The sequence below is a fragment of the Podarcis pityusensis genome, assembly GCF_964106645.2.
Source record: "Podarcis pityusensis genome assembly, contig: HAP1_SCAFFOLD_959, whole genome shotgun sequence".
Taxonomy (NCBI): Eukaryota; Metazoa; Chordata; class Lepidosauria; order Squamata; family Lacertidae; genus Podarcis; species Podarcis pityusensis.
Window position 1 is genome coordinate 1 of NW_028293453.1, and position 12,846 is coordinate 12,846.

The 12,846-nt window shown below is 38.1% G+C and overlaps 1 protein-coding gene across 2 annotated transcripts; it reads right to left on the reverse strand.

Annotated features, from left to right (window-relative positions):
- Nucleotides 1-2,588: 2,588 nt before the first annotated feature.
- LOC308468936 (EEIG family member 2-like) lies at nt 2,589-11,868 on the reverse strand. Of its 2 annotated transcripts, XM_081024258.1 has the most exons (6): nt 11,718-11,868; nt 9,090-9,185; nt 7,118-7,304; nt 6,884-7,011; nt 6,437-6,506; nt 2,589-5,140 (listed from the first exon to the last, which is right to left on the reverse strand). In XM_081024258.1, exons 1-6 carry the CDS (start codon nt 11,806-11,808, stop codon nt 5,098-5,100), a joined length of 615 nt encoding a protein of 204 aa, XP_080880384.1. In that variant the 5' UTR covers nt 11,809-11,868; the 3' UTR covers nt 2,589-5,097. The 2 variants fall into 2 exon arrangements, with proteins under 2 accessions (XP_080880384.1, XP_080880385.1); XM_081024259.1 differs by lacking the exon at nt 9,090-9,185 and having other exon boundaries at nt 11,718-11,850.
- Between the last annotated feature and the right edge of the window lie 978 nt (nt 11,869-12,846).

Consider the following 12,846-nt stretch of genomic DNA (forward strand, 5'->3'; position numbering starts at 1 on the left):
GTGTGACCTCCTTTTTAAATTCTGGCCTCTACTCCTATGAGTTATGTGCAAGATGGCAGACTACTCATTCATCTAGCAGTACTGCAAACACCAGTCATAGCATAGCCTCATTAAAGCCTCAAGTAACTGAAGTTATGCCTTGCTTCCTGCATGTATTACCTGTTCAAGTATGCTTTTCTTTAATTACAATAGTTGGTAAACAGATTGGCATATGAGCAGATGTAATTGTACATAAATATTGTTCCTGTGTAACAGTAAACAGCCTTTTCTAAACAAATATTAGACAATTCTATCTCACTAATCTTGCAACAATTTCAACCACAAGGTGGCATGCTTCTCCATAAAGCATTTGCTTGGCAATCCTGTTCTCATGTAACAAAAAGGGATGCAGCTTTTTCCAATATCCCTACCACCACCACCTTGGTAAAGAGTCAGAGGACGACTGCAGTGTTGTTTTTATACCAGAGGCAACAGACGTGATTGAGCAAGAGAAGAAATGGTTTGGTACCTTGTTGCTCTTTGACCTTTTCCCTAATTCACTTGTCACATTTAAAAATGCTAGGATAGATTATTGTTTTCCTACTTCTACCTTCTTAGAATGTAATGCTCTCTATTACAGTTGTACTGCAGCAGCTTTCTCCTTGTACTATAACCAGAACACTGCATCACTTCCCAGCCTGGCCCGATTCCAAGCCCTTGCAGAGTGTACAACCGTAGCCACTAATTTTCCCTGGTGTTCTTTGCTATTATAGTGTCACTTCAGAGGAATCATTTTTGGGATGAGAATAGAGAAGAAAACCCAGCACAGTTTCTGCTAGGGCTTACTACATAAAATAGTCACTTAAATGACTTAAATAGTTCAAGACAATCCTGTTTGCAAAGTTTAGTTTAATCACTTCTTCAGTATTAGGATTGAAGGCAGTCTCTTCCCTGGACAGATAATCAAGTATTCCTTACTACCAATACAAGTAGTAGTTACTGATCATGTTTACAATAAGCCCGTTAAGAGTGGGATGCCAGCTAGATTGCTGATGGAAATGTAGCTGCTCCGCAGAGAAAATGTGAACTTTTCACAGAAATAACGAACGGGAACTTTTCTGCAGGTGGGACTCGTAGAGGATGACAAAAGGCAGAATGGGGGGGGGGGACCTCTAAAAAGCTGTGGCAAGGCCTCAGAATGGTGCTCTAAAACATGGTTATATGTTTAGTACTTTTTGTCATCAGTCAAAGTTTTGTATTGTCTTACTACAATGACAACCACTACAGCAGTTTACTTAGTGAATACCTAATAATAATAATAATAATAAATTTTATTTATATCCCGCCCTCCCCAGCCGAAGCCGGGCTCAGGGCGGCTAACAACAATAAAACAGTATAAAAGTACAGCATAAACAACACTCTAAAATCATTCATTATAAAATTAAAGTAAACTGCTTTAATAGTTGTAATGGAAACAAAATACAGTGGTGCCTCGCAAGACGAAATTAATCCGTTCCGCGAGTCTCTTCGTCTTGCGTTTTTTTCGTCTTGCGAAGCACGGCTATTAGCGGCTTAGCGGCTATTAACGGCTTAGCGGCTATTAGCGGCTTAGCGGCTTTAAGAAAAAGGAAACGAACTCGCAAGACGTTTCGTCTTGCGAAGCAAGCCCATAGGGAAATTCGTCTTGCAGAACGACTCAAAAAACGGAAAACCCTTTCGTCTAGTGAGTTTTTCGTCTTGCGAGGCATTCGTCTTGCGGGGCACCACTGTAAGATATATATTTTTTGTCCCAAAGAATGATCAGTGTCTAAATGTTATTTAATACTGGAATATTTTGTTTTTCATGCTTTGGAGCTGTCATTTCTCTAGATTTTACAGACTAAATAAATCACTCAACTTGTAATGTTTTAGAACAAAAGTACCTAACAAATCAAAATAGCATAAAAAGCATTTTGAGAAATCACAGCAGTCTGTATCAGTGGAATTAATCATGCTGATGGGGTATAAACACAGGTAGAAAATGTGAACCTAGCACAGGAAGATAAAGCTGACTTTCCAGAATGTCTGCAAGTCAGGCCTCAATACAAAATGCAGTTTAATTTCCTCTAGCCTTTGAATCAGACTACTAGATTGTACAGAGGTTCCTGGAGCTAGAGAGGCTTCAATCATTAACTGATTCTCTTCTCTAGGAAAGGGAAGAGCCCTGGTTCTACCAAAAAAAATCTTGGATTTTTAAACTTGTAATAGGTCAGTATTAAACTTAGTACAAGGAATACAAAAGATTTAAGTTTATCAGGAAACCACCTGACCCAAACAACTGAACTATTCCTGTCTTGGGCCTTTTTTCTGCAGGGAAGTAACCTAAAAATGAGATACAGTTCCTTCCAAATTTTAGCCTGTATTCTTTTGGCATACTGTTTACTATTAGAAAGAAGGAAGTGGAAAGATAACCCCACTCCTTTTCAAGCTAATAATTTGGTGGAGATGGAATGCCATTCATTTGCTCCTTTTAATTTAATAAAGTGAAATTAGTTACAGTACTATTGCAAACACCCTTTGCATTTGTTGTTTTGATTCTCTGTTCAGAAAAACAGCACATAAAATGCAGGTTGAAGACAAAACTTTTATTGAGTTTGTAAGACCACTTTACATCAAGTATTTTATGGTAAAAAAATCAGACTTTACTAAAAAATGTTAATTTTGGGTATCACTGTACAGTTTACACAAAATGAATGCCATATATGAATATGAAGTTCATTTCCCATGTCTTGGGGACACAAATGGAATCACTTCATTAACATGGCTCAGTTGACTAAAGTGCATAATAGCTGTTTAATGGAACTATCATATGGAGTTCAAAAAAATTACCAGTGTGATGGGTACAAGAGAAATTGCCTTTGTGTAAGGTGTATTAAGTCAGGGAATGCAGGTATTTACACTAGGAGTGACCAACATTGCATTTGAGTAAGCAAGCAATACATAAAGTTTATTGAACGTTGAACATGATAGTTCCTTTGTAGTTAGTGACCTTAGTTTCTTTATCCCTTGTGTTCTTTCTCCCTTATGCCAATTTGTTCTCTCCAAATCACTCATCTTTTAGGACCAACACTTTTTAGAACTAGCATTTTTTCAACATATTTGCACACTATTTTAGTGACTTACTTAAACACACTAAGGGCAAACTCAATTTTATCTAGATCACTGTATGTTTCAAAGTAAGTTTTGTTGTGTATTCTCTTTGCATTATTTTCAAAGCAGCTTAAAAAATTAAATATTTACTTGAACTCAATTAGAACAATTCAGGCTAAATAAAATGTTTTATGAAGCAGTGACAAGTTACTTCCAGGTACCATAATACAGAAGAAATGGTTCTCATTTTAACAATTCACACATATGATTTAAATAATAAGAATGAGTTGCGACATATCTCCAAGATACAAAATTCCTTCATTTAGCTAAGAACTTAAATCTTTCATTGTTTCTTGAGAAAGATAACAAACACTGACCAACTCTAGGGAATTCATATGAACATCAGTGTTCTGCACAGGTCAAGTAACTCTCATTAGCTTACTCAGTTGTTTTGAAGATACTGATTAATTCTAGTGACTAACTTTTTTTGACATCTGAAGTCCACTACTAACTAACTAACTGTCAATATGTTTCTGAATTGTTGGCAGCCTTCACTCCAAATCCCTAAAAAAACTTTACAAAAATAAAATGGGCTGTTTATGTTGTCAGAAAATGCTTTGTCAAAACTGTTGCATAGGCACATTACATGTTTCATTTGTTCAAATTTATATGTACCAGGAACTATTTATCTGCACAAGTTCCACTGAAATCAATGAGTTCTGTCTTAACAACAGCTGAATGAAATGGACTAAAATGAGATGACTTAAAACAAGCTATGTAGACATTCTGTATGACCAGCACTGCACTGTACTATACCACATGTGTGGCAGTTGCAAACACCAATGTGTGTATCAGGTAGAACAGGGCAAATACCTTTTAAATGGAGCAAGTACAGAGGTAAGTTATTTGCTCATATCCATGCCTCATTTACACTGGGCCTGAGTTAGCAATTCTAATTAAAATACAAGACTGGTTTCAGATGGGGTGAAGAAAATTATATAAAGTGCTTTTCGTGACAGCTTAAGCATATAGCAGTTATGTTAGCTGTTTAATGGTTGTTCTTAAAGCTTTATAAGAAATCGTTCCGACCTCCTTTTTCCTCAGGAACAAGGCACTCTTTTAAGTGTTAAACGGTTTGATTTAATATTGTATGAGCTAAACAACATACTACTGTATGCTCTAAACTTTTCATTACTGGTTATTATTCAATGAAGTCACCTATGATGTAGTACTTTTGTTTTTCAGTACACACCAAATGTCAGCAAGAATTATCTTTGAATACTATAAAGTTGTACTAAGGGTTCAAATCTTGTCAGCAGTGAGGACTATGTAATACCATACAGATTTAATTTTGTCAAAGCTAGTCACTCATTTTAAGTAATAAACTAGTTCTCACATGTGACTTAGCCTTAAAGTTGCACACATTTGTAGCAGTATTTAATCCTATTTCTTTCAAAGCACAGCTGACTGGCTCACTTCCTTGAAGCAGAAGCAGCTGTTCCTATTTTGTAGCAATTCTAGTTAGACAGGAACAATTAAGTCAATACTCGAGAGGCAAGATTCTCACTCCCAGAAAAGGACTGAAATAGATGTGTTTGACTTTTTAAGGGATTAAAAAGCAACAGCAGCCAGGTTGCAATTAGAGAACATCACTGAATGCATTTCTACATACCGACAATTGATTTCACCATATTAAAGTCAAATCCGATACCATTTGTCCTATCTTCAAAAAAGGTGCTTTGATTGACACACAGAACAATGTAACAAATCTACCAACACATTCACAATGGCTGGCAAAGTACTCAAAGAAGAAAAATTCGCCCTTATACCACAGGTAGATAACAGAAGAGGGCACTTTCAGTATGAGCAACCCAATCCGACAACTCGGGTCAATGGAAACTTGCGTTTTGGAAGCACCCATCTTCAATAGTATTGGGAAATAAGCAAGTTCTGGAGTTCCTAGAATTCTGCCACTGTAGTCCAGTTCCTCTAGCGTTTAATCACCACTTGCTCATATGCTCCAGATCCAACCCTGAAAAATTAAAGGCAGTAGAAAATACTGGAACAGAATTTTACACTCTTGAACAGGAGGAAACTTGATATTTATTACAAGAGCTAATTGCTGCTTTCAAAACACAGCAGCCTACGTGTCTCTGCAATGTGTGATGTTCTTGGCCAAGTGAGTGGTAGCTAATGAAAGGGAAGAGAAAAGTCAAGGCTCAATGTTACCACATCACACATTTTAGTTTTTTTAGATATTATATGAGAGAAAGCTTGATTTGTTTTTGACCGAGAAGACTTGAGTATCTCTTGTAACATCTAGTTCTATGCCCAGTATGTTACCTAATTTGAAACAAATACCCACAAAATAGAATCAATGGTTTAATTACACATGCTTGAACACTGGGAAGTTGGATTCTTCAGTTAGTTTTACTTAAACTCCACTGAACTCTGTGGAACACATTAGGTCACGACTAAACTTCAACACTGATTTCAAGGGACTGAAATTCAAGCAACATTCTGGATCCAATCCAATTTTTCCATGATTCCCAACCAAAAACTATGCTGTGGTCTGCGCCAAGGCTTTGATGCACATGTAAGCTATTGATAATCACAGACACCATATGTAACACTGAAATCAGATTACAACCACTAAATATTAAAGATATATTAATAAACTATCATCAACAATTCAATCCAGTGTTGGAAAAAAATATAATTTCCTCTTTAGAACACTGTTTAAACAGCAGCAGACCCTTTTTTCTAGCAAAAGGCGCACTGAAGACACTGCGAGTCATAGACACTCAGTACCTTTAAAATAAATCCTTGCATTCAAGTAACTGAAGAAGTCTGCCGAAAGCCTTGATGACAGTGGCAAGCAGGACAAATAATTCTGTTGTCATGGAATGTTATCATTGCTTTTCACATCAAATGAGGAATTCATCTCAATCATCAGCCTCACTCCTAATTTTCCTGTTCCCTCCCTTTCCCCCTTTTATATCTTGTGCATTAGACTGTAAGCTTGTGGACACGGACTGTGTTGCTTTTCAGATCTCAGCACGGTGTTTAAAATGTTTTATAAATATATTAACATTAATGATCAAGTTGCATTTCAAAATTCTACTGGTGGTCAGTGAGTATTACAAGCCTGTGGTAGTCAGGTGTCATGAAAGAGCAGTTCAATTTTCAAATTACATACAAACAAAACCAAAAGGATATGTCCAGATGATTTCTGGAGCATGTTTCCAAATTTTAGAATTGCTCAGATGTGGTCTTTGTTACTTATTGTGTAGTATGTAGGGAAGATAAGTAGAATTGGTATACATACCTATTGGGTAAGTGATGACTTCCAAAAGCAGTGCTCCCTCCAGGGCCTACAAAAAGTCTTAGCCCTTCCTCTGAAAAAGTCAAATTTCATAACATGCAATGTTATCACACTTGACTTGGATCTAAGAATAAGCTTGTAGAGCTCCATTTGTGGAATGGACCTTTCCTGCCCCTTTCCTTTGCGGTGCAACTTTCTGCACCCATGAAAACCCCAGTCCCAGGATTCAGAAACCCTTGGGAATGATGTGGGAGACTGCAAGTAGAAAAAGGAGTCAGCAGAAGTTGCAGATCCTTCCTCCCTTCTGTGAGCAGAGTTGCCTTCTCTGCTCATGGTAGGATCACTTTGGACCTAACTCATTTGGAATACAGGCCCACTGAGGAATGAGGAAATTTGGAGCCAATAATTTAATCAGGTTTCCCCCCATCCCACCCCCTGTGCTTTACAAACCTTCTGCACTTGAGTCCAAACTGAAGTCTTGACTCTGCAATATTTTTTCAACAATATCGTCTGCATCCACTCTGGTGGCATCAACCCTTTTTAGCTGTGATTCCACAGAATCCTGTTTCACTGGGTGCCTATGAAATATTTATTGTATATAACATTTAGATCACTGTGCAATTCTAAAATATTTCTGCAGAAGTACCTGAGCAAACTGGAAAAAGTATTTTGCAAGTCTTGTACCTGATGAATTTTTCTGAGGTTGTGTCTTTCACGGGCACTTCCAAATTATCTTCAGTGCTTTTGGTTTCAGCTTCTTCGCATGGCTCCAGAATACTACCTATACCAGTTGATGTGCTTCCCACAGAAGTATTTCTCTTATGACAGAGATCAGAGAAACTGGATGATCTGGAGTGGCAGGTGCTATACCCTAGAAGAGAATGATTCAGAACTACTATTTTGATGCCAAGGCTTATACTTCGCTGAATTGCAGGATTTTGGTTTCCACTTCTACCTTGAATATGACACTCGTGTCAAATATTTGGAAATCATTTGGTTAGTGAGAGAATCAGAAAATAATTTTACTTCAAATACAGTACATCAAAGAGGCAGACACAGTATCAAATAACTTAAAAATAATAATTAAACAATGAGATGCACATGACCATCTATGAACATGACATTTTACAAAGAATAAGGAGTTAGGTCTGTGTTCCCAAGGCAATTCTAATCTAGAAATAGGCACAACGAAGAAAGGAGAAAAATGGAGGCAGGGGAAGACTGTATGGTTATCACAGTTAAGTACACAAGTGTTCAGATTGGGCCAGATTACTGGGTTAAATATATAAATGAGACAATTGAATCTAAGTTTAGGACAGGGGGAGAAAGGGACTTAATAGAATGAGAGGCAATCAGATTGCAGCTTTTACCTATTCTAAGGCAAAGGGGACAGAAGAAAATTCTTCCTCAGAGCTCTGCTGTGAATCTGGAAGTCATTCCTTGCACCAAGACACTGGCATTGCAATCTAGGTTCATTACCACTTAGGACAGCTAGTTAACAAGCTGAGGCTTGTTTTCTACAGATATCCAGGGGAAAGACTATTGGGGGACTGAGGATAGGCCAAAAGCCCTTGGGGGTCCCCATGGAACATATATTGGTTAAGATTATGAAGGGAAAACTTGCTCCTTTCTTGTCCTGTATGGCTAACTCTCTGCTTAATATACTTCTTCCAGGGAAGGGGCTCAAAGAAATAATTAAAACGGCAATTTGGTTATTTATTTATTTATGTATTATTTATTATTATTATTGTTGTTGTTGTTGTATACCGCCCTATATCCACAGGTCTCAGGGTGGTTCATAGCGTAACATTTTTAAAACAGTCTCTTTGACTACTCTGACTAATCTCTTCCCCAATTCACTCTGACTGACTTTTCTGTGCATCATGTGTAGCTCCTCAAAAGTCACAATGCCCCGGGGACATCTTTGGGGCTTCCTGATGACTCAACAGTGGTGGCTAACCTTCAACAAGCATAATAATTTGCTTTAAGTGCTTGCATTTCACTAAAGAAACGCAAGTTTGTCTTCCTTCACTTCGGCTTTGCCACTCTAGTTACAAATTAGTCACTGACATTTCCTTTTAATTGGCATTGCTCCTGGTATTTTAAACAGCAGCCTGACATATTTGAATTCCCCTTTAAGGAAAGGGCCGTAGCTCAGTGTTAGAGCTTCTGGTTTGCATGCAGGAGGTCCCAAGATCAACCCCTGTGATCTGGGAATGTACCTTGTCTGAAACCCTGGTGGATAGCTGTTAGTCAGTCAGTAGAGACAATACTGAGCTAGGTGGACGAATGGTTTGACTCGGTCAGTATAAAACAGCTTCCCATGTCCCTTGGAAATAAAGCTTTTCCTATAACGGAAGTTCAGTAGAAAGTGTTAGCCGTTTAATTTGACAACGCAGTTAAAACACAGGAGTAGCATTTTTTAAAGTAATGCCTACCCCTTTGACCATTTTTGTAATTCATGTCAAGGGTATGCTTTTAAAATGGCTTCCACATAAAAGCCTTTGCTGTTAAAATTGTTTTCCTATTTTTACTTATATTGTCTGTAAATCCATCACAGCTTATAAAAAAGCAGGAAATTAATCTCACAGGGTTGTGGGTTTTTTTTGCTAAATCTACTTAAGTAATTAATAGTGCACATCAAGAAACCTCCTACCTGAAACTTTTGACTGTTGACTTGCATAGCTGGAGGTTCTAGAATGCCCACATGCTCCAAGTTCATCTGGGAGAGACATGCTCTTGGTTGCGAGATCTGCAAAAAATGAAGATCAAGCAACACTGCTGCCAAATTACTTCCTCAGATTAATCGTCCACATTGAGTAGTGATAGACTTGCTTAAAGCATACACTTTCTTCAGCGGGTAATTCTCATTATATCAAGGAAGTAACATGCAGATGAAATTATTGCACCAGGTTTTCAAATCATTTGTGTAGTTTTGACTACTTTGTTTTCCTGATATAATTTTTTTAAATGGTCAAGAGCTGAAATGGAGAAAGATTAGAGAGTTTTTATGTAGGAGACATGGGCTATATAGTGATAGAGGGGTAATTTCTGCTAGTTCCTTGATTGGGTGAAGAGAGATTAGCCACATCCCTTTTTATCAGCACAACACAAATGGCTAGGAAGGGGCTATATTTTGCACCCATAACATTATCTAATGCAGCAGTGGGAAGCCTCCATTCCTGGTCTTAATGAGGCTTGCCAGATCTCTGAATTTGAATCCCATCAAGGTCATTTTGGGCAAAGCATTCTAACTTGGCAGTCACCCTAAAGTCATATGAAGTCAGGTGGGAAATCTGTTCTCTCCAACCTTAGCACTAAGCACCACAGAACTAAGATCAGGGAAGAACCTCTTCTTACCGCTAAGATTTGAACTTCGCATCAGATGCTGCCATATTTCAGAATGGCCAGAGAGTAAGACACCCTGATCTAATGGATTTTCAGCCATGTGTGGGTCATTTATATGTCCCTGTATTTTTTTTTAAAAAGCCAACACCAAACTTGAGATTGGTAATTTCTAATAATGAAGAACTGATCTACATACGCAGAAAAAGCATATAATACTGTTTCTCCTGAGATTGTACAATTCTACTTCTTCCTTCCTATATACAGAAAAACTGTAAGGTGGTCATTGTGCAACCCCAATTGGAGGATTTGTTGCGCCACATCACAATGAGAGCCAGTGTGGTGTAGTGGTTAGAGTGCTGGAATGGGACCTGACAGACCAGGCTTCAAATCCACACTCTGCCATAAAACTCACTGGGTGACTTTGGGCCAGACACTGTCTCTCAGCCTAACCTGCCTCAAAGAGTTATTGTGGGGATTAAATAAGGAAGGAGAGAACAGTGTATTCTACCTGGGACATAAATGCAATAAATAAGTAAGTCACAAATTCAGACTTGTAAGAAGTCAGGTTGGTGTATGGGAGCAAAAGAGAAGACAGACAGCACAACACCAGTGGTCATGGCATGCGAGAGAGAAGGTTGGGGCACTGACAGGGAGAGAGTGGCTGCTTCAAACAACAGCAGAGGTTTGAATAAAGCAGGGATGGAAAAATACTGCGATGAAATAGTGGCAATTTTAAACAATGACATAGATTTGAGTAGAGTGAGCAGGTGCTGACACTGGGTTGGGGAGCGGTTGTTTAAAACAAGGTTTGAGTACAGCAAGAAGTGAGTAGGGAAAGGTTCTGTTGTGTTAGCTTTCTGATGTTAGTTTCTGTGTTGTACCCATCTCTGTTATTTCTCCTTGTTTTACACTAGTTTAAAAAACAAACTCCCCAGTGCTTCTCCATCCCTGCTTTACTCAAACTTCTGCAGTTGTTCGAGTACAATGAGAAGGAAGAGACAGTGCAAGGGAAAAATAAGCTGTTTTAAACTCCCCCCCCTCCATTCCATAGCAGCCTCATGTGTGAGGCAATCTTCCCACAATAAAATATTTCACTTCTGCTACCATGTGTCGTCTTCAACATGAATCGTGCGGGTGTGTGTGTGTGTGTGTGTGTTGGTGAGTGGAGTGAGTAGGAGCACAGCACAACCCCTACTAAAAAAACAACACACTTGTATACTGTAATTTCATTTTTAAAAATCAAAGTGGTTTACAGCAATTATCTATACAATAAAACCACATAGAAACTAAAAGCCACAGTTTGCTGGCTACCTATTGCAGAAAGCTTTTTTTCTTAATTGTCTTCATAAGCCTAGCAGCATAAAAAATTCAGCAAATATTTAAATTTATTACAGAAGGCACCTATTAAATCTCTGTTTGAAAAGTATTTCATAGTATTGGGCCAATGATACTGACACTGAAGGCTCTGTCTTGTGGACATCAGATAAACTTCACCAACTCTAGGAACAACCAGTAAAGTTCCTACAGTGATCTTGGTAATCAAGCTGGAATTGTAAGTGTTCAAACTGCCCCATATTAAGAACAATCTGCACAACTGGTGCTGCAGGGAGGAGGAATCAAACCCCAAACAAGTTAGCTCTCTGTAGACAAGGTTTTCAAATTGTGGAGAATTCAATCATGTACCACACTAGGAGCTCTCAGAAATGATGCAATGCTTTTCCTAAATGTGCATAGTATCCCTGAGGTACACCTCTTAGTTATACCTGAGCAGGTTTTTTGTAGATAGACTCCGTATGAAAACAATTATGCCAAAGTGCAGTTTTCAACTTATATTCTAATACCAAGAGATGCCTGCGTTAAGTGGCATTGCCACTTATCTAAATGAAATTATTCTTTTTTATTTTCCCCAGGCTTCTACCATAGCATTGCTCCCTACCTGATATAGTTAGATGTGATGATTTTGTATTCTCTGCTCCTTTTCTGTCTTCATTTAGGGATTCTGGTTCTCCAGCAATTGCTATAGACATTGCTGTGGATGGGGGCCTGAAATGAAACAAACAGACTGAAATTAAAACTGGTCCTATCCCCTGTGCCTAAGGGAAACAAATATGCATTTCACATATACTGCAAACAAAATCCAACAAATTCATAACATTTCCTCCCAGAATTATACAATATTATCTTTTTCAGTGCCAGGAAGACCCAAATATCTTAATTTGTAGATTTCATCTCTCTAAAAAACCTTTTTATTTAGCATCTTGGAAAAAAGCAGGATTTGCAGAACAGTGGCTATAGCAGTTAGTAGTTCAGCGTCTTATAAGTGATGTTTTTACAGCTGTTTCATGGCTTGTATTGAGTTCAATACTAATTTCAATAAATAGAAGATTTATATTTGCCTTCTCCTTATGTAATATGTCAACCCAGCACTTCCTATTGTTTTCTACTATCATAAAAATCTAAAGCAGTGAGTGTTTTGTGCATGCTATGCCTCACTCTGTAACACCAAACATAGCCATGCAAGGTAACAGAATTGTTGCAAACCAAATAAAACAGCAATGTCCTGAACAGTGTATAAGGCAGATTTAAAGAAAACAGTAAGCCTTTCAAATAAACATATGGCATTATTCCAGGACTGAACAAGGTGTGACCCATCAAGTTAAATAAATGTATTCCCAGACTACACAAAGGGTAAACCCACCAAGTCACATGCAGCCCACTACTCATCTATTGTGGCATGCCAGAAGCCTAACAACACCCCCCCAGCCACCTACGGTACTTGCATGCATGCAGCAAAAATAGGTTTATCAGACTCTTGATAAACCACTATATTGTTCAAAACACTGCTGATGTGTCTCTCATTTGTTTCAATGGGGCTCTGCAAGACCACATGTGCTATTAAAATAGGGTTGTGCAGCTGTAGTGCTTGATGTATGCTCTCAGGCACCCTCATAAAACAGAGAAACCGATTTTAATCATTCTACAAAATGTTTTTCTGACTGGGTAAATTAACATCAGAAAGAACCGCCATCTGGATTGTCTAAAATGTATGGCGTACTTGGAAAACA